At 42.8% G+C, this 25,000-nt stretch overlaps 1 protein-coding gene and 1 long non-coding RNA gene across 2 annotated transcripts in view; both read left to right on the forward strand.

Annotated features, from left to right (window-relative positions):
• LOC116054901 overlaps nucleotides 1-20,059 on the forward strand; it is a 20,645-nt gene extending 586 nt beyond the window's left edge. Inside the window, exons 2-3 of the long non-coding RNA XR_004106179.2 lie at nucleotides 244-248; nucleotides 19,962-20,059. This is a non-coding gene — a long non-coding RNA (uncharacterized LOC116054901). The remainder of the gene's footprint in view (nucleotides 1-243; nucleotides 249-19,961) is intronic.
• On the forward strand, nucleotides 3,405-19,620 carry mettl11b (methyltransferase like 11B). The gene is made up of 4 exons (XM_031306646.2): nucleotides 3,405-3,742; nucleotides 10,330-10,502; nucleotides 17,156-17,408; nucleotides 18,773-19,620. Exons 1-4 carry the CDS (start codon nucleotides 3,544-3,546, stop codon nucleotides 19,027-19,029), a joined length of 882 nt encoding a protein of 293 aa, XP_031162506.1. The 5' UTR covers nucleotides 3,405-3,543; the 3' UTR covers nucleotides 19,030-19,620.
• Nucleotides 20,060-25,000: the final 4,941 nt, after the last annotated feature.

Here is a 25,000-nt window from a genome sequence, read left to right on the forward strand (position 1 = left end):
ATAAGAAGAAATAATAATTCCCCATGTCCCTTCAGAGACTCCGTATTTTTAAACTGGAAGTTGCACAAAAAGACCCACTGTAAAATTCCTAATTTTGTCAACTATTCAACTATTCATAATCAAAACTGGTCAGTGCAACCCACAACAAAAACCTATTATAATTTCATTTACATAAATTTGCACCATAACTGGATGCAGAAAAAGTACAAATTGTTGCAGTCCCCATGAATGCAGAAAATGAAGTGTTTGTTATGCTCAAAATTTTAATTTTGCTCAAAAGTGGAGATCTCAACATCTCAATGTTGAACCCAAAGTTTCACCCTTGCTTAAAACAAGACAAAAATGTGCTTGTTTCCAATACGCCATCAAATTAGTTCAATAATTTAGTAGAAATGAGTATCAGTGCCTTGAATAAAGACAGAATAAGGCAGATCACTACACCAGATTCAATAGAAATAACACTTGATTATAGAACATTCACAAAACAACATGTATTGGTTCTATGCTTACAGATTTCCTTTACTTGTTTTAATAAAATAAGACTTTTGAGACTTCATAATAAGACAAACTATTGTTTTTGAGGGAAGCTTTGTTCATGGGATTTTTTGAAAACGTTATAAACCTGATCTATACTGAACAAAATTATAAACGCAACACTTTTGTTTTTGCCCCCATTTTTTATGAGGTGAACTCAAAGATCTAAGACTTTTTCTATGTACACAAAAGGCTTATTTCTCTCAAATATTGTTCACAAATCTGTCTAAATCTGTGTTAGTGAGCCGAGATAATCCATCCACCTCACAGGTGAGGCATATCAAGATGCTGATTAGACAGCATGATTATTGCACAGGTGTGTCTTAGGCTGGCCACAGTAAAAGGCCACTCTAAAATGTGCAGTTTTACTGTATTGGGGATTCCGGGGTCCGAAAACCAGGGTTAGGGTTAGGGTTAGGGTTCATCCGTGAAGAGAACACCTCTCCAAAGTGCCAGACGCCATCGAATGTGAGCATTTGCCCACTCAAGTCGGTAACGACGATGAACTGCAGTCAGGTTGAGAGAGAGAGAGAGAGAGAGAGAGAGAGAGAGAGAGAGAGAGAGAGAGAGAGAGAGAGATGAACCCTAACCCTAACACCAGATACTGACTGGTTTTCAGATCCCCCGGACCCCCCCAACACAGTAAAACTGCACATTTTAGAGTGGCCTTTTATTGTGTCCAGCCTAAGACACACCTGTGCAATAATCATGCTGTCTAATCAGCATCTTGATATGCCTCACCTGTGAGGTGGATGGATTTTCTTGGCTCACTAACACAGATTTAGACAGATTTGTGAACAATATTTGAGAGAAATAAGCCTTTTGTGTACATAGAAAAAGTCTTAGATCTTTGAGTTCAGCTCATGAAAAATGGGGGCAAAAACAAAAGCGTTGCGTTTATAATTTTGTTCAGTAGTACATAAACTCCAACAACCAACCGAGCATCGAGTTCATTAAAGTGACACGTGAGAACTAAACAAATGGCAAGTGGGTGTAATCAATACGGTAACACGGTAGATCTGCTCTCCACAAAGTATTCACTCATCTCAGCACCAGTGACAGCTGATGTCACCGCACTAAGTTTAGTCTGTGGCTCGTGATGGATATATCAGAATATTATTTGTGTTCAGGGGTTCAAAAATATACGGTATTCCCTCACTGGCGCTACAAGGACACATTTATTTTAGTTTGACTGTATGTTTGCGCGCAGGTTTAAAGATGCCCAACCGTCCTACTCAATGAAAACTACAGCCATTGTGATTCAAACACGCCATCTGCAAAGCTGTCCATTTTTATGTTAAGTCAACAAAGGGAACTACAAAGAACCACTTAAACCACTGAACTCCTCTAACTCATCCTGGGGTCTGATTACAAGGTGTCAACCTAAAGAGGACAGTGAGAGTGACACATATAGCCAGGGACACGCAGAAGTGTAGACACGACATGAATGAGGCACTCAGACGAAGTTTTAACCTCCCAAAGCATTCTGGCTGAAACTATAGGCCTACAATTTAGAAGAAAGCAAACAACAGTTACATTACATGTCATTTAGCTGATGCTTTTTACCCAAAGCGACTTACAATTGCTATATATGTCAGAGGTTGCACGCCTCTGGAGCAACTAGGGCTTAAGCGTCTTGCTCAGGGACACATTGGTTGATGTATCGCAGTGGGAATCGAACACAGGTCTCCCACACCAAAAGCACGTGTCATATCCACTGCGCCATCACCACCCCAGTTCATTGTTACTGAGATACTTAAAGTCCCCCTCCACTCAAAAATGTGTTGTTCTTCTGTAAATGTCCCCTAGAATGCCTGATCTTGACTACACTGACTTGTATCTGTGCAAAGTTTGTCACTAGAGAGGTGTTGTCACATTCCTCTCCTGAAGGAGGAGATGTCGAGCAACTTCATTCGGTACGTCACTAATCCGTAAACCAATCGCATTACATGTGATTTGCAAAACAAAAGTTTTGTCCCATCTCTGAGCTTAAATCACCACCATTTTGAAGGTAAGGTAGGTTGGCTACCAGTCTTTGCTTGGATGGGAAATAAAGTTGCAACTTGGCAAGTGGATTGACAAATTTATCAGTTGGTGCGTGCGTGCGTGCGTGCGTGCGTGCGTGCGTGCGTGCGTGTGTGCGTGCGTGCGTGTGTGAATTTTCTTCTGAATACATTACACAACATGAAAACAAATTTTTGATGAGCATGTGCTATTGTTTTGTTTTTTCAAATATGTTTTACTGCTGTGAAACTACATGAAATTAAAGTGACATTCCTAAAGCAATTTTTACCAAAGAAGATATATATTATATAACTTAAGATCAAGATACAAGAAATGTTCTTTCCTGACTCCTCATCTTGTCCATTACTTTCCTTTCTCTGCGCAGCAGACCAGATACAACCTTAACTCTTTTCTAAATGAACAGAAGAGTCTTTAAGGATTCTTGAAAAAGGGGCGCAAATGGAAACTAAGAAGCACAAAGGTGTGTTTTTTTTTTTTAAACTCTTGAGGACTTGGTGTACGTCTAAGAGAATAAGATGACTTGGAGCCTGATTTGTACTTTTTGTTCTGAGGAGCTGTCCCAGTACAAAACAGGAGCCCTGTATACAAACATGAGAAGACAATGCTAATTTTAGGAGCACATGATACAGCAGCGAGGCCTTGAGGTCGGATGTATGGACTCCCATGTGCTTCTGGAATCTGCAGCCTGAAATTCAGTCGCCGCTGTTCGTACTGAGACGGCAGACCCCCCCTCCCTCCCTCACTCCTCCAGAGTCAGTGCCCCTAGGAGGTCATTTGTAAATCTGGCGAGGTGTCCCGAGCACCGCCCTGTGAAAAAGATCTCTGCCGATCACTTAAACGCTGGCAGAGACATGTTGAACACTCAGCCAGACAGATATAGCAGCAGCTGGAGACACTGAGTGTTACTCTCCTCTGCCGTCGCTCGGTCAAACAGCTTCTGGATAACGGCGACGCTCCGTCAGGTGCACGTACTGTACAGCCAGCATGGAGATTTCACTTGAAGATGGTGGTGGCAGCTCGTCGCCCAACGTAGAGTACAAGGGTGCCCACCAGGCATTTAGGGACCGCTGGAAAGAGACAGACGATTCCATGTGTCGCCACAGCATGTCCTTTCACCTGCAGCACGCGCTGAGGAGCGAGTTCTTCGCCAGCTACCTGTACCTGATTGAGTTGATGCCCGTGGGTAAGAAGAAGGCCCAAAACTCAAACCAACTGCACAAGATTTACAACCTTTTCTTGACCCTTAACCCCATTTAGGATTGGGAAAAGCTGAAGAAGCATGCTGGAGGTTTTGCATGTTTTTTTGTGTGCATGTTTCGGGGTACATACTCTTTTTCACACTAGTTATTTCCTACAGGGTTCAGTAGTGTCTAATAGAAACTAAAACAGAAACTTGTTTTGGTGGAACATTTGCATCCTGCAAAAGAAAAAGCCACATACAATATTAAATGAAGTTAGCTGTTCACACAATACAGTAACAGAACAGAGCTATTTAAATTAGCTGGACACATGGTTAATCCTCATTAGCTCTTACCAGTGCATTGCTGTGTGTACTTCGTCCACATCAATCCCACCAATTGGTCAATGCCATAAACATATTCTTTGTAAATCTTTACAATCATTCCCCGAAAGAACCAAGCAGGCCTGCCTTGTTGCACGATCCAAATTTTCTTCAAAACTTTAGCGTGTAGCTTGCTAGCTCGAACTTTGTTGTTGTTTCCTGTTGCGAACATAGCTTAAAGTGATGATATTATGCTCATTTTCAGGTTCATAATTGTATTTAGAGGTTGTACCAGAATAGGTTTACGTGGTTTCATTTTCAAAAAACACCATATTTTTGTTGTACTGCACATTGCTGCAGCTCCTCTTTTCACCCTGTGTGTTGAGCTCTCTGTTTTAGCTACAGAGTGAGGCATCACACTTCTGTTCCATCTTTGTTGGGAGTCGCACATGCGCAGTAGCTAGGTAAGGACTACTAGCTAGAAGCTAGTGCTGCTAGCGGTTAGCCACCTCGTTCTCAATGGCAAAACACTGCTACAACACACACAAATTCACCCTAATCTACAAAATAAATTGTATAGAACTACTTACATAACCCTGTTCTGCAGGTATTCCATGCAAAGTTGGAAGTGTGCCCTCGTTTAGAAGAAGTCTACCAGCTAATCCTGCCTTGTACTGACCGAAGTTGGAGAAACAGCTAGCTGATGTGGTATTAGCTAAAGTGGTTAGCACACACCAAATGTTTCGGCCGACCCTGCCGATTTTGACCAGCTCACCCAGAGACTGAAGGCAGGACACATTCAGAAACCGTATCTCACTCTAAACAGCATGGATGTTTTTTTTTTCAAGTTTGTATGCGTGTGGAAGCACCAGAGACACAAAATAACACCCCAAATCCCAGAAAAAGTGATTTTTTTTCACAATATGAGCACTTTAAAAAACATCCACACGCCGGATGTCAGACTTTATCCTGGTAATGTTCTTCCATTTTCCAGACTAACATTATTGGGTAATACTCTTAATTGCTCAATCAATGAGCAGATCAATATCCATCTTCTGTGAGGGCATTTAAGTTTTGGAGCTGGAGTCATGACGTGGTTAGCCTAGCTTCTAGCTTGGCATAAAGATGAGTGTAAACAGCTTAGCTCTGCCAACACCTTCAGGACACAAGTTCAGTAACTAACATGTTGTATATTGTCCATTTAAACTGTACAGAGGCAGAGTTGTGGTTTAAGTGGGAGATTTGTTCTGCAACAGAAAAGCACAGGCAGAAATCAGTTTTTTTTGTAAAGCATGCTGGTCAATGAACAAGCCTAAGCTCTCCATCAGGAGAGGAGGCGACTCTTCAGAAGGTCAAAGCCAATCGTGTGCAGGGTGTGCACTTCATCATGATAGCACAGGCTGCAGAAACGGGAGATCCTGACCTGCTGGCCAATCTCTCTCTGCAGACGCCTCGTTTTCTTTCCACTAACTTGATACAAAGACCATTAATGGCATGGCATGGTAAGCATGAGAGCTCTAAATCATGTCAGTCAGTGCGATACATGACAGTCAGAGGAGCTGCGGTCGCCGGGTTATTTACGAACAGCAGTGACAGCTTTAGATGGACTCAACGAAATGTTTATTTTGTCTTTCTTTTATTTAAACGTCTTAATACAGTAAATGTCAAGGGAAAGGAGCAAACCTAAAATAAATATACTGTACAGAACATCTAATTTCAGAGTGAAGAGCGCTTTAATGTCCCTCAAGGGTAAATTTGAGCTGCAGTTTCCGGTACCAAAAACAACATAACAATTTAAAAACACAGTAAACAAGGCGTAAAACCATGTAGCAGCGCACAACCAACAGATTGATAAAGACCAATTTCATCACTTGAAAGTGAACAGGGTCAAACTGAAATCCTTGAGTGTCTGAAAAACGAGGACTGATTTGAAGTGTCGTTAAGAAGGCTTAAGTGACACAAATAAAAACTGCACACTGAAGGGTTGTGCGAGTTATTATTAGCTCTAACTGCACAAGGAACAGAAGAAAATGTGTGCCCGTTTGTTTTTGCACTAGGGAGCCTTTATCTCCGCCCAGAGGGAAGAGGAATAAATTCCTCCAAAGCAAAAGGTGACTGGGAGCCAGCTACAGAGCTCCGCAAGATGACTGTCCTTTCAGGGGCCGTGGCAGTTGACTTTGTTCAACAAAAAGTGAGCGTCATGCAGCAACGACAGTTAAGTTTAGGCACCAAAACCGCTAGTTAAGTTTAGGAAAAAGATGGTGGTTTGGAGTAAAACACTCCCAGGGAACAGGGTTAGGGTTAGGGTGGTCTATATCCTCGACGTTCCACTTCCGGGATTGTTCCGTTGCCGACGGAAATTCTGCCAGATTTCACTCATTTGGGCCGGATATCCTTTACCTTGGACTTCCTTTGTGTTGGCGTTCTGAACTCTAAACTGGATTTCTGAGGACTATGGTTAACTGCTCCTCAGATCTCTGCAGGGTAAATCCAGACAGCTAGCTAGACTATCTGTCCAATCTGAGTTTTCTGTTGCACGACTAAAACTACTTTTGAACGTACACATGTTCCACCAAAATAAGTTCCTTCAGAGACTATTTTGCAGAGGCATCACAGCTTTTCCCTGTGCTTAGCGTTGCCCAAGACGATTGTGATTGGTTTAAAGAAATGCCAATAAACCAGAGCATGTTTTTCTCCCATCCAGGAAGGCTGTGTGGACTAGCCAGACCTTCCTCCGCAGCGCTGTGGAAGGTCTGGCAAAGCGAGACTAGGGGTTAGGGTTTCCTGGGTGAAAGTCTTTCTGTTTTTCCCTGGGACATGAACACCGCTCCCCAGCTTGAAAGTCCCAAATGACTCAAAACATCCACTCATCATCATCCATCAACTTATACAGCAGCAGTCATTGTGGTGCAAACAATAACAAATATGTCAAATACAAACGAATTACAGTGCTTTTCGTAGATATATGTAAGAATAGTTCACGCTGATTACTCGAAGAGGGCGGTCTCAGGTTTCTCAAAAAAGGACAAGAAAGGGCCCCGTACACTACAGAACTTACTGACCGACTTTCCAGTGGAGTAACTGACTTTTTCAAGTTTCAAACAAAGCATAACAGATTCATCTTTTGAATTGAAGTTTAATACTGTAAATATATTTCTTTCTTCCATTTTTACAGCATTTTGTTTACAGTGCACATCAGAAGTAATCTTCGGATCTTGTGACATTAAATCCGATGTCTCGTTGCGTTACTTCGTTGTCAAAGGTGTAGCACTTCTAATGAGCTGGAAGAAGAACATGTTGGCACTGGACGGACACTTCCTTGGCACTTGTGTATGTCACCACGTTGTCTTCCCCCCTTCTTGGTCTCCATGTTCCTATAATTACCCTCTGAAATCCTTCCTTGAGGGTCACGTTATTTGTAACTGCCAGCTTTAGACGCTCCAATCAGACCTGATGCAAGGACAAAACCCTCAAAACATCTCATAATGAAGTGGGCCCTAGCTTGCCAGGAAAATCACATGAATTGTGTGTTTCTATACCTTGTTCCTACAGGTGCTGAATGATTCAGTCCCGTTCTTGGCTCTCTGCCTCGTCCTGATGTTTCTAGCATGGAGGAGGGAGTCCGGCTGGAAATAAATCCCCACTCTTCTTAATGTTTCACTGTGGTGTCATGAATTCTGCCACTGGAGATGCTTGACAAGCGGACGGACGCTCCCCAGGGTCCCATGCCTCCACGCCCTACACGCCAGGAACGTGTCATCTAAGCCTTGGGCAATGTTGCGTTCATTCTGCAGGATTTATTTCAGCTCAGCAGAACCGAGGCATGAAGGGGAGGGAGTAGTTTGAGAAGCCAGTTGTTAAGTTTCTTAATGTCACAGTATGTCATTGACATCATGTTATAAAAGAGCAGTGTTGTAGTACAACACATAATTAAACACAAAACAACAAACAACAGAATTGTTGTAGTTTCAGCTACAGAGGGTTCCATCGAAGTTCACAGTTTCACAAAAGTATTAACTTTCTGGTTATTTGTAACCTAAATAGCGTGTGAATGCAGAGATGAATCAACCAGCATGTTATTTTATGTAACAGCTGAGCAGAGGCACGTCCTTATTTATAGTCTTCTGGTAATCAAATTATCATTCTACTGTTCCTTCGAGATCGTGGCCCCTATTTTTTGACAGGACAGCTAGGTGAGAAAGGGGAGAGAGAGGAGGAAGACATGCAGGAAATCATCACAGGTCGGACCCGAACCCCGGACCTCTGCGTCGAGGCATAAACCTCTCAGTACATGTGCACCCGCTCTACCACTGAGCCAACCCGGCCCCTACTTTGCCGATTTTAATCAAGCTCTGTGTCATCTTTGTGTGGGCAGTGCCTTTGGATGAATGGTGTTTGGCTTCCTTCTGGCGCCACTGCACGGAGCTCGAAACAACACGTTTCGGTTAGTTTGTTTCTGTTTTTGTGTGACTAAAACCGTTTTAGAACACCAAAGTCACACAATAACACAAACTAAGCAATGAAGGCAGCGTTAAAGCAGCAACTCCTGTGTTCTGCGAGGTAAAATGACTTTTTTTTGTCAAAGGAGTCTGGTGGCTTTGAAAAGAGCAGAGATAACGGCTTCAGTTCCCTTTCGTAAAGGGTCCAATGAAGGTCTTCTTGAAGGCAGAATGAGTAGGATTTGTCGGTAAACACAACATTCAAAGTTTGCTCCTTTTCCCCAGTGGATGAAAGCCACCGCCAGATTCACTCTCGTTTTGGAACAAGCATTGTCCACTTGGTGTCTGACTGTCTCTGCCATTTTTGTAGCTTCCTCTTGGATGCTTATAATCTGACACCTGGTCCCTACATTTTTTTTTATAGAGGTTGATGCCCAGAGACGTCTGCAACACAGAAAAAAGAAAATACAGAAAAAGGGCAGGGGCTCTGCAGATATAGAAAACTTCTAGAGGGTTATAAACAGGGCTTTAAATTAACTTTCTTGATCACCAGCCAACATGGCTAGTAGATTTTTAAAGTTAAAAGCCAATTGCACTAGCCAATTTTTTTTCTCCAAGCTTACTTTACTACTTAATTTCAGCATCTCTGATTTGTTTCGTGCTGTTCACGATATAGTGTTCATGGGAAAAGTAGGATACGTACTACAAGCAGTGTTGTCAAATAAAGATTACGTTTCCAAGCCAAAACACACACAAAACCGCCCAAATTTAATGGCGGAAAACAGACTCAGTGTTGTTTGCTTCCCTCATTGGCTATTAATTTGGTTAGTAACTTTACAATGTTAGCCAATGTTAGCCAATTTAAAGGTGCTCTAATCGATGTTGGGTGACGTCACTTCCTGTTGACGTCACTCCTTGTTGGCGTTCAAAGTATTGTCAAACAAAACGAGGCTAGCTCGCCCCTCCCTCCTCCTCGCCCCCGCAGTTTATTTTTGTTGGTGTTTGTGGAGCCTGGGCTGTCTACAGAGACCGCGTTTTTTTACAGTGTGTTCAGGGGACAGGCAGCTAGCAGATAGTGAGGAGAAGCTTTTTTACAGTGTGTTCAGGGGACAGGCAGATAGCAGATAGTGAGGAGATGTTTTTTTACAGTGTGTTCAGGGGACAGGCAGCTAGCAGATAGTGAGGAGATGTTTTTTACAGTGTGTTCAGGGGACAGGCAGCTAGCAGATAGTGAGGAGAAGCTTTTTTACAGTGTGTTCAGGGGACAGGCAGCTAGCGGATAGTGAGGAGATGTTTTTTTACAGTGTGTTCAGGGGACAGGCAGCTAGCAGATAGTGAGGAGAAGTTTTTTTACAGTGTGTTCAGGGGACAGGCAGATAGCAGATAGTGAGGAGATGTTTTTTTACAGTGTGTTCAGGAGACAGGCAGCTAGCAGATAGTGAGGAGATGTTTTTTACAGTGTGTTCAGGGGACAGGCAGCTAGCGGATAGTGAGGAGATGTTTGCTGTATGTGACAAAAAATGTGGTCTGGTTATAACAGATGATTTAGAGGGATTACTTTTCCCTACATTTAACGGCTTCAGCTCCCCGTCGTAACAGCAAGGTAATGCTGTGAAAATATTCTAATGTACACTTAAACTGATATAGATGTTTTTAGATGTCTAAAATGCGTTTAGCTGCTGCTCCCGTTCACAGCAGTACATTGCTTAGCTTCTGTGTTGGCACGCCTTCCTGCTTCTCCAAATTAGGGCGTAGATTAGAGTCTGTAGATGGTTTTGTGTTTTTTCATCATATGAATCCTACCTCTGTTCTCTTTATGTGTTCGAACAGTGAAGCTGTTTCCCGTCACCTGTGAGTACATCAAAGGAGAGAAACAGTTTTACTACAGAGCTCAGCAGTTCTACGAGGACGTCCCCGCCTCGGAAGAGGGCATGCTGGGAGACTTTGTGGAGATAGGCAACGTCGATCTGGAGGGTTCCCGGCAGTTTCTGAAGAGGTTTGTGGTGAGTCAGAGAAAGAAGTTGATAGAGGCTCAGTGTGAAACTGATCCAGCAACATTTGAGAAGCTTCTCGACTTCATGTCCACTTGTATATCGATTTACACTGCATTGCAGCTATCTCTGAATAAACATGTCACAATCTATTCTGGGCGAGGAATCCATCTTCCTGACTGCATACAAAGAATTCCACCTTGTTTTGTGTTGTAGGACACTTCGGTTCAGTTTCTAATAGTAGCTCAGACTTCATAAACACCCACACGGAACAAGCCGAGCCAGCAGCTGTTAATCACTTTGTACTATGATCAGTTTTTTACGATCACTAATTTGTTCACAAGGGTCTTTTCTGCTGAGGAATATCTGAAGTTTCATACTTTGCAATGCGGTGTGTGATTGACCAAAGGGGATGCATTTTAAAGGACTGGTTTGACATTTTGGGGAAATAAGCTCATTCACTTTCTTGCAGAGAGTTTGATAACACTCTCATGTCTGTGTGCTAAGTGTGGAGCTAACTTAAGGCCCCGACACAACTAGCAGACGGCCTAGAACCAGAAGGCCAACTGTGGCGACACCTCATGCCGCCTTTATCTTGCCAAATAAATTGCACCTCACAAATGCCGACGGCCAACTACCACGTACATTTTTAGAAGGAACATTCAAATGTCAATTTCTGCCAGTTTTGACAGCTCTTATGTGAATTGAATTGATCAGATGAGATGAAGATGAAAGGTGAAAAGAGCCTTCTGTGTGTGCTCTTTCCTCACTGCCGTTTTTCAATCCAACACGTTCTCACACTCATCTGGTAAAATATGGACGCTTGGTCAGGTGCCTTTGTCGTTCTTATTGATGCTAAAAGTCTCTTTTAGCGCTTTAAGTAAACGTGCTTGGTCGGGACTATTGCCGTCCCTTTAGCTCTATAACTAAACGCCCTTGGTCGGGACTATTGCCGTCCCTTTAGCTCTATAACTAAACGTGCTTGGTCGGGACTATTGCCGTCCCTTTAGCTCTATAACTAAACGTGCTTGGTCGGGACTATTGCCGTCCCTTTTGACACAGTTATGTTAAGGAAAGGGTCGTGGGTGGGCTTACGGTTCCGTTACACTCGGGAACTACGGGACGGTTGGGTTTAGGAAAGGGTCGTGGGTGGGCGTACGGTTCTGTGACACGCGGGAGGAAAGAAAAAAATGACTATAGCAAGCGTAACAAGCGGGACGTGAATCCCGCTCTCCTGGGTCAAAGTCCTGTGTCTGACCCATCCACCACCCCAACCAACCTCCTTACGCGGAAATTCGCCCTTACATACTACTCTCTAAATCCTATCTAACTGCTGCTCTCCCCGGTGCGTTACACAAACACGCTGAAAGACGCCTTTTTCGTCGCATCAGACGCTGACATCCACTGTCCAAACGTCCTTATTTTACGAGTTCGGAATGAGAACGGGTTGTTCACTCAGATGGATTCGTCATGCCGGCCGATTCAAAGGCAGACGAATTTCGAAAAGCCGACGCATAGCGACGGTGCAGGACACACTGCAAAATCTAGGGCGACGGACAATCTCCTTGGTTTGTCAGGGCCTTTAGCTTAGCATAAAGACTGGAAACAGCTAGCCTGGCTCTGTCTAAAGGTGAAGAAATCTGCCTTCCATGCCTTCTTGTTTGTTTAATTTGCACAAAACCAAACAATTTGCAGTTGTATGGGGTGTTTTGTACTGGACTATGTTTTGCTCCAAACCTGTAAATTCCTAAAGTCTCTGCTGGTTGCCAGGCATCTGATCTGTCTGGTCTTGGCCAAAAACAAAAATAAAAGACGAAAACAATCTCTAAACTGGAAAATGGTTGTTTTTAGGCTTCTGTTTTTGCAGGATTAATCAAACAAGATGTGTTAATTAGTGAGCTTAAGAGGTGGTACCTTTGGAAAGCACCAGGCTAGCTGTTTTCCTCTGTATCCACTCGTTTTGCTAAGCTAAGTTAGCCTGCAGCCTGATATATCTTCATATTTAGTGTACATGAGTGGCTAACCCTAACCCTTGTCGCAAAAACCTTTCCTTTAAAATATGTCACAACTTTTTCTGCATTTTAAAAGCTTCTTATACTCATATTTTTCAATGTTTCTTTAGTTTGCAGTGCAGACATTCATCTCTGTGTGTTCATGTGAGGGTATGTCAGAGTGGACTAGAGGGTTTTATTTAGATGTTAGGAGAGCCTAAGTGCTAATTCAGGGGAATGGGTTTGGCCCAGAGACGGTGGCTATTTAGAGGATCAGTTTTACAGAAGCTCTAATTATAAACTGCTAAGATTGGACGCTTTAGAGGAACTGCAGGAAGCTAAGTGGCTACTTTTCTACCAGTGCTAATGTAAACACAACAAACCTTGATTTTACACAGCCCACAAGTACTGAGGCCTATACTACGAATCAAGATCAACATGCCTTTTAATCCGGATCAACCCTGGCAGTGGTAAGCGATCGTGAGAGCAAATAAAAAATATCAAAACATAATTCAAACCGATGTGCGCATGGGCAACACATGGCTCAACAAGCCGACAAATAGAATAGCTTATACATAATTCCCTGCGCTGAAAATCAGGGAATGTTAACGGGGTTGTCGGTCTCTAGGTGTTTTAACTTTTATGAGCGCACCTCTCTCTCTCTTTCTCTCTCTCTCCGTGCACCGAGCTCCGCCTGATCTTCTAAGAACGGTGACGCCGTTATCAATCGAGTATTGATTGGTCGGTAGGCGGTGCTTTAACACTGGTTGATCTCTAATCTCCAACATAACCGGCTCCCGACCAGGTTAGGTGTTCAGCATAAGTTACCACGGCGATTTAACCCGGTAACAAGTGATCCACCGTCGTGATACACAAAACCCTGGGTTGAACCTGAAGTTACCTCGTTAACACCAAATCTTGCTTCGTAGTACAGGCCTCTGGTTAAAGGGAACCTGGACCCTATTTCCCCATGTTTTGTTCACCATCTTTGAAACTTAACTAAAAGTGCTGTTGATGTCAGATTATTATTCCAGGTGTCTGACTACATTATGGAAAGGATCCCTACAGAGATAGACCTTTTTGTTAAATAGTAAGAGCCATTTTGTTTAACATGTAAATCGCTATTGCCAAACTCACCAGACAATAACAACACGAGTCCATTGAGTCTTATTGCTTTAGTTTGTGGAGGGCTCTTGCTGTACGTTTTTTTTTTTTTTTACAGATCTGCAGCTGGATAATGTGAAGCATGAGTTCAGCTGGTGGCTGAGGTTGTGTGCTTCTATGTTGAGTGCTTTGCGTGTAATGGCAGTGTCAACGAGGGCCGGGAGGTTGGGAGTAGAAAGACAACAGGACTACCACATTTCAGGGGAAACTATCGTACATTTAAATCCACACTGCAGTGATGCACCAAGACCTGAGTAAGTGAATGTGGACAGCAGTTCACAGAGAGCTCACCAAGTTAACTTCAGCGGGCTCCGACTGCAGGCCGGTGTTTATTATGCAGCCTACAGAACTAGGCCCTATACAGAACACACTAATATGTAATCAAAAAGGTCACAGGAATCATTTTACCACAAAACTTTAGGGTAATGACACCAAGCTTAAACCAAACAGAAGCTGTGAAACAGAGGTTATAAGAAGCTTGGAAATGTTGCACGGCATTAATCAAGTTCAAATGCTCTCCCGTTCACAACACCTTATACTTGTGCAGGGTTTTCCCTACTATTATAACCAGGGTTCCAAATTAGCAGCATCTACCAGCCAAATGCTGGTAAAATATGCAAGTGGCTGGTAGATTTGCTACACTCACCAGCCAAAAAAACAATGGTATTCCATTGAGTGGCTGGTGAAATTTGAACATTGAATAGCCATTCGGCTGGTAGACGAAAAAGTTCATTTTGAACCCTGATTATAACGTTTAGGCCGTTTTGGGCAGCACCTAAGCTGAATGAATGTAAAATCAATGTGAGCATCAAAACTAACTACATTTGTGGACTTCTTTAGCAAGTTTCGGTCTTGTAGCTTTTGTGAGTCATCTGCCTCTAGCTTTTCCAATATTTGAGAATAGAATAGAATAGAATAGAATGCCTTTTATTGTCATTATACACATGTACAACGAGATTTAAGCAACTCCTTTCCAGTGTCAACATGTACGTAAAAGAAATGTAACAACATGGAATAAAATAAGTAGTGCAAAAGAAAAAGGGGGGCAAGGTGCACAGTTCTGAGACACTATATACATATATAAAAATAGAATATTATAAATATGGTTTGTATACAGTGTGATACGCATTGTGTAACAAAGATATGGTAATAATAATGGTTCAAAATGATGTGAAATAAATTTTTTTTAATTAAAAACATCACATTTTCTTAAGGGAAGACCCCCTAAAACTGCCCACCAAATACCTGCACCTTCCACAAACCTAGGGGGAACCCTGCTTGTGTGGTACAGTATGTCTCTTTGGAGTGATGAACCGCATTTACTGTAGCGCTGTAGAAAAAGTAGTTTTATGTTTGCAATTTGTAGTTGTTCTGTTTGTGTGCATGTACTGTAATGTCCAGAAAATCTCATTTAACTCCTCACTTGAATGCAAAGACCCTGAATGATAAACCAAAAGTGTCGAAAGACTTCTCTCTCTTCGGCCAACGTTTCTACAAAAGTGTGCTCAGTGACACGTGCTCCTCGCTGGCTGCGATCAGCTCCTGTTTAAACCCGACATCTCCGTTAAAAACACGTTGAGGAAGGAAAAGATTTAGAACACATCCAGATTAAACTGAGCTACATACGTGCGGAGCAATATGGCAGTAATTCACCGAAACCAGGAAGCGAGCACAGAGTTCCTCGGGGCCCCATCTTTTATACAATCACACACTGGGGGCCCCTGATGCGGAGGGGTTGGAGTGAGGTCAGAATACCAAATGAAAAGGAAGAAAAACCCAGCGTGATTCAAGTGAGGTGACTTTTTTCGTTCCCTCGTGGTAAAGTTCATAGTTTGGTTGCCCTGAGGAGCCGAGGTCGACTTGTTTGTGCTGTCGGCGCTTTTGAGGAAACAGAGGCCGGACATCTGGCAACACAGAAAAGTCAATCAAGTCTAGATCGCTGACTCATACATATGGTAATAACATGCTGCAGGGAAACGCACATTTAAATGTCCATTTTGTTTTCTGGGAAACATAAATCCAGCTCTAAATTTTCGAGCTTTAGTTGAGGTATTTTACTGATTTTATCCTCTATGGATGCGTCATAAAATACAGCGCTTGGGGAGCGGAGTTCGTTTCTGGGAAAAAAACAAAAGACTTTCATCCAAGGAAACGTGATCGTTCCTCTGGAGGGTTTTAAGCTTCCTGTTGTCCTCGGGTCAAATTTGACAAATTTTCAAAAAGTTTCTATAGGCCTATCAGAAATTTGGCTTTTCTTTCAACCAAATTGTCCAAGAACATTACGTGGACAGTTCAATACAACCATTACTCTTAACAAGTAAAATAAATGATCATTTCACTACTTTCATTGAATTTGGGTGTGTTATTCAATTTTATAGTGTTTGAAATTTTTTTTTATCAAAGAACGTTGGAAAAAATGTGACAATTCTTTATGGAAAAAACAACAAAAATGTCAAAAAAGTGCAAAAAAATTAACAATAATATTGAAAATTTGTGACAAAAAAAATGGAAAAAAAGTGACATTTTTTGGGGGAAAAAACTACAAAAACGTAAAAAAAAAAAATGCCAAAAAATCAATAATATCGAAAATTTGTGACAAAAACATCGGGAAAAAGTGACGAAATTCTTTGAAAAAAGTGACCAAAAAAAGTTTCAATTTGAAAATTTTGCAAGTCGCATGGTCGATGGGAAGCCAACACAAGGGTTAATCCAAACCACGATCTTTTTCCTAAACTTAACTAGTGGTTTTGTTGCTGTCTTTTTGTCCGGCTAAACTTAACAGTGATGTCCGCTGATACGAGCGACGGCGGTCGCCTAATTTCATAGGATATCACACCAATTGATGGGCGTACATTTGCGTACAATATCGTACAAACCCGTTCATGACAATGCATTGATCTTCTAAATGCAACAATTATTGAATGTTTTATCCCTTTTTCAGTGTTGGAATATAAGAAAGTACATTTACTCCAGTACTGTACTTAAGTCCAAATGTTGAGGTACTTGTACTTTACTTGAGTCTTTTCTTTTTATGCCACTTTCTACTTCTACTGCGCTACATTTCAGAGAGAAATATTGTACTTTTTACTCCACTACATTCATCTGTTACAGCTTTAGTTACTAGTTACTTTAGTTACTCCACTACATTCATCTGTTACAGCTTTAGTTACTAGTTACTTTACACATTAATATTTCTGCACACAAAACACATGTAGTTTATAAAATAATATTTTATTATGAATGAAACTAGCCAACAATATAACGGCTACAAGTCCAGCTGAGATGATTAGACCATTAACACACAACTGTTTGGATCCTTAACACTTTCTAAAATGGGAGGATTGTTCTGCATTGAGTACATTTTCCTGATGATACAGACATACTTGTACTTACTTAACATTTTCAATGCAGGACTTTTACTTGTAACAGAGTATTTTTACAGTGTGGTATTAGTGCTTTTCCTTAAGGAAAGTATCTGAATACTTCTCCCCCCCCCCCCCCCCCACACAGGGTCCTGGTAAGGCGGGCACACACTGCGCCCTGGACTGTGGCTCCGGGATCGGCCGCGTATCCAAAGGTGTCCTCCTTCCTGTGTTTGAGAAAATGGAGTTGGCTGACATGATGGAGCACTTCCTGCTCTACGCACACGAGGAGTACCTCGGCGACGACGCCGACCGCATCAACACGTATTACTGCTACAACCTGCAGGAGTTCACGCCTCCGAAAAACAAGTACGACGTCATCTGGATGCAGTGGGTGGCATGTAAGTATGAGAAGGATCTCAGTTTACATTACTGCTCATTGGACCTCAGTCGCTGCAGAATCGTCTTTGAATAGGGTTGGGTACCGAAACCCGGTTCCACTATGGAACCGGTTGCGTAGGAATCGGACCGGATTAGAACGAAAATTTTGGTTCCTCATTTCGGTTCCACTTAATGTGTCGACTGAAATATTTTCCCTCTGTCGCTCCGAAACGGACGTACTACTACTATCACACTTTCTCTGTAGTCATAGTAAATAGTAAATGTAGGCTACTTTTAAAATGCCATATTTTCCCTCTGGGTTCACCAAAACGGACGTAAAAGCATGTTAACCATTCACTGTTAGATGACTTAGGTTTACTTATTAATTAAGTACTTTAAAACGTTATATATATTGTTACATTTAAATAATTTTCAATAAAAAAAAACTCTATAAAAGAGCCTTTCTTTGATGTCATTTTTCAGTTTTTCAAGAATCAGTTTAGGAATCTGAATCGTTTTAAAAGTACCGGTTCGGCATCGGAATCGTAAAAATCCGAACGATACCCAACCCTAGTACTGAACACGTTAATGTTGTTATTTTCATGTGGTGAGCACGAATTTGAAAGTAATGTATTTCAATGGGAAGCATATTTCGTGATCACAGAATGGTTACGGTAACGAGTAGTATCGATAAGGTGAAAATCCACGCAGGGAGGTTGGTCGGGGTGGAGGATGGGTCAAACAATACAGGACTTTCACCCCGGAGACTGAGGGATCGCGTCCCGCGTGTTGCAGTTCCTTTCCACGTTATTCTCTTCCTAACCACAACCGTCCCGTTGTTGTCGGCGTCTCCTGTGTGTGATGGTTCCTTTCCCCGTTTCATGTCCCCGTTGTTGCGTGCCACGGAGACCGCAGATTGTGTCCCTGCACCCGGGGATCGCATCCTGCATGTGGCGGTCCGTCCCGTTGTTGTCGCCGGCATGTGGCGTTTCATTTCCCCGTTGTGGCGTCCCCCAGAGCAGCCCACTGTCATGGCAGGTCGTGAAATGGTCACGTTTGAAAATCATGACCTGTACACGAAATAAACGAGAAAATCGTGACCTGTACACGAAATAAAAGAGAAAATCGTGACCTGTACATGGATCAATAAATCCATTTCATGAACTGGCGTGAGACCGGGTTGGCTATTTTCTTAAAGAGATCGTCGCACACACCAACGCACAAGTATAAACTTCAGTCCACTTACCATAAATCAGACTTTAGAGGGTAGCATCAAACGACCGATATCATCGTATGGTTGGTAGGACCTGTTGCTGCAGAGACAGGTATCCCAGTTGCGATTGGTTGTTTTTTATCGTCATTCCTTATCTGTCTTTCTCTTCAGGCCACCTAACAGACAAGGATCTGATGAACTTCCTGATGCGCTGTAAGAAGAGTCTCCGTCCAAACGGCGTGATCATAATAAAGGACAATATGGCGCGGCAGGGCTGCAAGCTGGACCCCATCGACAGCAGCATCAGCCGCCACCTGGACATCATGAAGTGCATCATCGCCAAGGCGGGCCTGGAGGTCCTGGCTGTGGAGAAGCAGGAAGGCTTCCCAGAGATCATCATGCCCGTCTGGATGATTGCCATGAAATAGAAGTGACATCTACCGTACCAAAAAAAAAGATTGTTGTTGCTCCATTCGGATAAAAAATCCAACCTAAAGCGGAATTCACGTGTAATCCGTCTTTTGTTTAAGTCTAGATTTGTGATCAAGTCTCTGAAAACTGCAACAACACCGCAAGTTCACGATGTCATCAGGAGATAAATCCTGAAAACGGCCATGTGGATGGCGTGACGGCACCCGGGGAGATTTTATCCTTTTTTCTGCTCAGCACAGAAATGAATTAAAGCTTTACCTTCTACAGAAGCACTCTGCACGTCCACAAAGCCAGACTGTAATTTATAGTCAGCCGACCGCCAGTGTAACTGTGGGCGAATCTTGTTCCTGAACCGAAGGATCTTTGGACTAGCCCGTGGATTCAGATGGTTTCTCCTCTGAGTGAGAAATCCAACATGTGGCAGCACAAGTACAACATATCACCATTAATAGAGAGGCAAAGTCCCTCCCCTTCCGGTGGACCGCCATGGGACATTATTTCAGACAAAATATGTACCGTAGTGAATGATCCCTTTTGAATTCAGCCATGGATTACACAAAAAATGTTTATCAATTTAAAAGATAATCGGGGCGGTCTCTAGCTCACCCAGTAAGAGCGCGCGTCTATCCACTTTCACTCTAAAATAAAGGGAAAAAAGCCCCCCAAAAATCTTTAAAAGATAACTTTGCAAGTGAAGAAAGTCTCAGTTTGTCCTAAAACTGTTGAAGTATTAGACTGTGAAAATACGTAAATAGAAAGACTGCTCACCCCAAGGTCTCTAATTGAAGTCTCGCTGAAGCTTAGATGTCTGTGTGTTACCACTCACACGAGCTACGGATCTTGTTCGTTCTTTCGCTTATCGGTTGATGAAACTTCGCTGGATAAAATGCATCAGGTAAAATAACGTTACATGTGTTGGGGAACAGAGCTAAGCTAGCCTTGCTAGCTTGCGAGCCAGGTGACATATATTGTGCGAGACGAGCGATGTAGTTCACTGAGCGGTTTCACACAAAACTAAGTGGTACTACGACAAACCTTCGACAAACTGAGACTTTCTTCACTTACAAAATGATCAAACGGGATAAAAAATAGAATAAGTCTCTCCCCGTTCACTACCGGACATACTCTTTCCGAAATAAGATCCCATGAGGTTCACCAGAGGAGGAGTGACTTTGCCTCTCTACTCATGTTAGATTTCTTTTAAAACCATATTGTTTTATATTTTAGAATACAATCAACATGTGATCTGTACCTGGATACGTTATGTGGATAGTGACATCTGATCACAGGCCTTTGCATTTACACTTGGTATTAATATGTAAAGTTCTTGTTATCTTGATTCTGCTCACATTGTGATCGGATCTAAACATGCAAGTTAGACCGGAGCAGCTGAACCGCGGTCAACAAACATTTAAAATGCATCCCGGATCAAAATGCATCCCGGATCAAAGGTAGCAAGGCAGGAGACTCTCAAGAGAAAGCCACGACCTGTAGGCTACTTGTCAGTAGCCTTGCTAACGTTACTGAGGCCAGTTTCAGGCCTCAGTAACATTCACACAACACACACACAACACAAATTCTTTTTTCCAGCTGTTAAAGATGCCTAGTACCTTGCAGTACAGCTGGATTCTCACGAGAATCTCAGAATTAAAGTAATGTGTTTGTGGTCGAACATCAGCGGACCAAACCAAAGAGTGTCTGGTGAGGAGCTGAAAGCCGTTCGAATCGGGGCCAGTGGAGACTATATGTAACTTTTACACGTTTCTGAAACTGTGTAATGTTCCATCTGATGATCAGAAATGCCCTGTATCTGCAAACGAGACTAACGCTATTTTTTATATCGATTTTATTAATGCCTCTGCCCAGGTCCAATTTTCCCCACGAAGTCACAAAATTATTTGCAACAGGTATACGGTGCCACAGTCACACATTCTGACAAGTCACAGATTTCTTCGTAACACCGGAAAAACCTGTATTAGTGTTACTGTATCCAGCCAGGTAAAAGGTAGCAGGAGATATCTTTATATTGGCCTAATTGTATTTAAATGTTATTTTAGAAGTTATCTGTTAAATATCCAGATACAGGTCACACGGTAATAGCAGGTGGAGGGTCTAGTTCACTGTTCATGTATGTTGCAGGAGAAATAATGCTCATTCAGTCCTTCAAATTGGTCAGGTGTAAATATTACATTTGTTTTTATGTAAGTAGGTTTTATACTTTTGCTTGTAATATGTACTTTTTATATTGATTTCTTTCTTTTTTGTAGTGCTTCAATTTAGACGATAAGTTGCTTAAATCCCACTTTCCAGCACAGCGTCGAGGAACTTCAGAGCATCTTACTGCATGTCTGCTTAAATTCAGAATTCATGAAGACGCTTAGCTGCATTGTTTTGCAAAAATAAAAAACTCAGAAAGCATATGGATGTAGTTTTAGGACTTTTGAATGCTTTTTTTTCTTCATATATATAATGTTTTTCATCTCATGTCCCAAACAAACTCTAACAGGATTAGAGATGGGTCATCACCGTTGGCTATTATAATCAAGGCTGGAACATAAATGCTGACCAATTTTCCCAAAAATATTCCAACAGTGCAGCCCGGGCCGACCACACCCCTGACAGTCATCCCGAGCGGGCTAAAAACACACCAGATAATTGAGATCCTCTCCGATGGTTATGGTAATTCTCCTAAGTATTATTACTATTATTATTTTCTTCAGACTAACAGTAGAAGCAGCACATTGTTTTGGGTTTAATGACTTTCAGCTGGGCCCCTGAAGGCTGGACAGAGGGGGAAGGGGGGGGGGGCTGATTATTTCCTGGTTTTGACAGACAGTGCCGGCTTTCATATCTGCCCTGGCTTCATTTCAGGCCTGTCAGATGTTGTCTGCATAAAACACATCCAGGAGTCGCCTCAAGTATTCAGCGATTGCGTGCGTAAGAGCTCGGCGGGGGGGGGAGTGGTGCGGAGTTGTTCCTCCCTGAGCTTTTTTTATGAAAGGATAGTTTGTCAATGAGTTGACCGGCACTGAGAAAAAGTACAAAATCATCAAAGTGTCGAAGGCGCGATGGCGTGAGATGATCTCCGCGGCATGTTTCTCTCGTCAGAATGACTCTTTTGAGATGTGAATAGAACTAAACACATTTTCCACATCCCGTATGAATTAAAGATCAAAATGCCCCTAAGTTAAACTTGTAGGCTTTTTTTTTCTCCTCTCCTTCTCTCGCAAATAGCAGCCAAATGTGCTGTCACCTTTTCAGGAGTGGTTAGCGTCGCTGACAGTCAAAGCTATCATTTCTAATACTTCTCAATGTCCTCTGCAGCCGCTCGGCAGCAGTTTGAATACATTAGCCAGAGTAACACTAATTTGTCCCGTCACGTCAGCGGAGCAGAGCTTTGGCCCGATTCCAGACGGAGTATCTATCTGTCAGACAGCTCGCGGAGACAGCAGGAAGACAGAGACCACAGAGGGACGGAGCGAACTGGGATCGCCTCAACATGCGAAACAAGGCTGGGAACAGTTCAACTCAAAGCCACAGCTCTAACCGTAAGAAAATTAGGGATTGACCGATACTGGTTTTTCAAGGCCGATACCGATTATTAGTAGTTAACCCTTGTGTTGTCTTCCTGTCGACCATGCAACTTTTAGTTTTTCTGGGTCAAAATTAGAGATGTTCCGATACCGAGGCTCCGATACTGCCTAAATCGCTGGTATCGGTATAGTAGTATACAGCTGTTATACATCATATCATCATACAGGGATAGTAGTATACAGCTGTTATACATCATATCATCATACAGGGATAGTAGTATACAGCTGTTATACATCATATCATCCATACAGGGATAGTAGTATACAGCTGTTATACATCATATCATCATACAGAGATAGTAGTATACAGCTGTTATACATCATATCATCCATACAGAGATAGTAGTATACAGCTGTTATACATCATATCATCCATACAGGGATAGTAGTATACAGTTGTTATACATCATATCATCCATACAGAGATAGTAGTATACAGTTGTTAAAACATAATAAAATATATGACACACTGGTATCGCATCGGTACTCGGTATCGGCCGATACGCAAGTTCAGGTATCAGAATCGGTATCGGGAAGCAAAAAATGGTATTGGGCCATCTCTAGTCAAAATTTGAAATTTTTTTTTTAACGTTTTAAGTCCAGTTCAGACCAAAGATGACGAGACGAGACGAAACCGGCCCGTCTCAGCTCGACTCAACCCAGCTGATGGCGTCGCTGCGACTCAGCTGGTCGAGTCTCCAGAGGCTGGTTTTAGACTAGAGTGCGGATCGGGCCGCATTTTTCTGTTCGAGCCCGGCCCGCGTCCGACAGAGCAGTAACCGAGCCCGGCCCGAGCCCGACACGGTTAAAATCTCATTTTCTTCTCATACTAATGACACATGTACGTTTGTAGGAAGGCATTTGGAAATGTCAACAGATGAGCGCGTTAGACGCTAACGGTCTCCTTTAGCGTCATATTTAAAGCCGCTTGTTCTGAACGTTTGGCATCACTTTTTGACACTCTGGGTCGGGACGTACGTTTAACTGACATGTGGCACAAGAACAGGACAGTTAGATTTAGGTTTAGGTTATAAAATGTACATTTTACACACAAGAACAGGACACAATCCCCGGGCTCCTGGGTGAAAGTCCTGTGTTGTTTGACCCATCCACCACCCCAACCTACCTCCCTACACGGCATTTCGGTCTTTCATGCTACTCTCTACCGTTGTCGCTCTTAATAATACGTCATCTTACAGCGCTGTGGCCGAGCTGTTGCTCTGCTTGGTGCGTTCTACACAGTCGCTGAAGGGGATTTTTGCGTCGTATCTGACGCTGAGAGCCGCTGACCAAGCACCCATATTTTAGGACTTGGGAGTGAAAACGGGTTGGACCAAATGAGAAATGCAACCATGTTGCAACTTAACCCCCGAATCATTACATTACATGTCATTCAGCTGACACTTTTTATCCAAAGAGACATACAGTTGCTATATATGTCAGAGGTCGTACGCCGCTGGAGCATCTAGGGGTTAAGTGTCTTGCTCAGGGACACAGTGGCTGATGTATCGCAGTGGGAATTGAACCCAGATCTCCCACATCATAGTGTCACATCCACTGCGCCACCGCCATACACAAATCTCAGCAAGCCGAATTATAGGTGTGAAAGCGCGCTAAAGGCGCTGACACACAGAGCTGATAATCGGCGGTTGGACAGTCTGGCGAGGTCGGTGACTCGAGTCTGTTCGGTGTGTTCCGTCGTTCGTCCGAGGGGCCGTCGGCCTTCATTTTGGCCAACCTGACATGTATAATCAGCGGGGCGGGCACTGCCGGCAGTCAGACTCAAATGACCCATCTGATTGGTGGAGACTAACCCGGAAACGGGGAGCGGGATGAGCGTGACTAGAGTCTCTCAAAATCTGACGAAAATCTTTTAAACTGACCTTTGTCGATCTGAAATGAAGACAGATTCAGCAACTGCACGGCCTATTTCTCTCTTAAAATGTTTTCAGAAACACGTTTCGGTGAACTATTTTAGTCCAATATGAGATTGTATTCTGAACGAGCCGCCATGACAGTCTGGCTTTGAATTTCCGGAGAAACCAGACCCACGTGACGCGTTCGTCCAATCAGCTGCCGGTTTTCATTTTTGGGCAAAAATACAGATTAGCGCCGCCTGCTGTTATGGAGACGTATTACGTCTCGTCTCTTCGGTGTGTTCCGAGGCACTTTTTTGACCAACTCGGGGAGACTGATCAGCCCAACTGCCTTTTCTGCCGAGGGTCGGCCGTCTGCTCAGTGTGTCTGCAGCTTAAGATGGCTGTGTGGCCATCACAGGGACCTTTAACATCTGTGCTGTCTTCATTTGTTGTACAACAACTGAGAATTAAAGCCAGGTCCGTGTTACATTATTGGACAGAAATATATGCTATAT

Source organism: Sander lucioperca, chromosome 11 (genome assembly GCF_008315115.2).
Source record: "Sander lucioperca isolate FBNREF2018 chromosome 11, SLUC_FBN_1.2, whole genome shotgun sequence".
Taxonomy (NCBI): Eukaryota; Metazoa; Chordata; class Actinopteri; order Perciformes; family Percidae; genus Sander; species Sander lucioperca.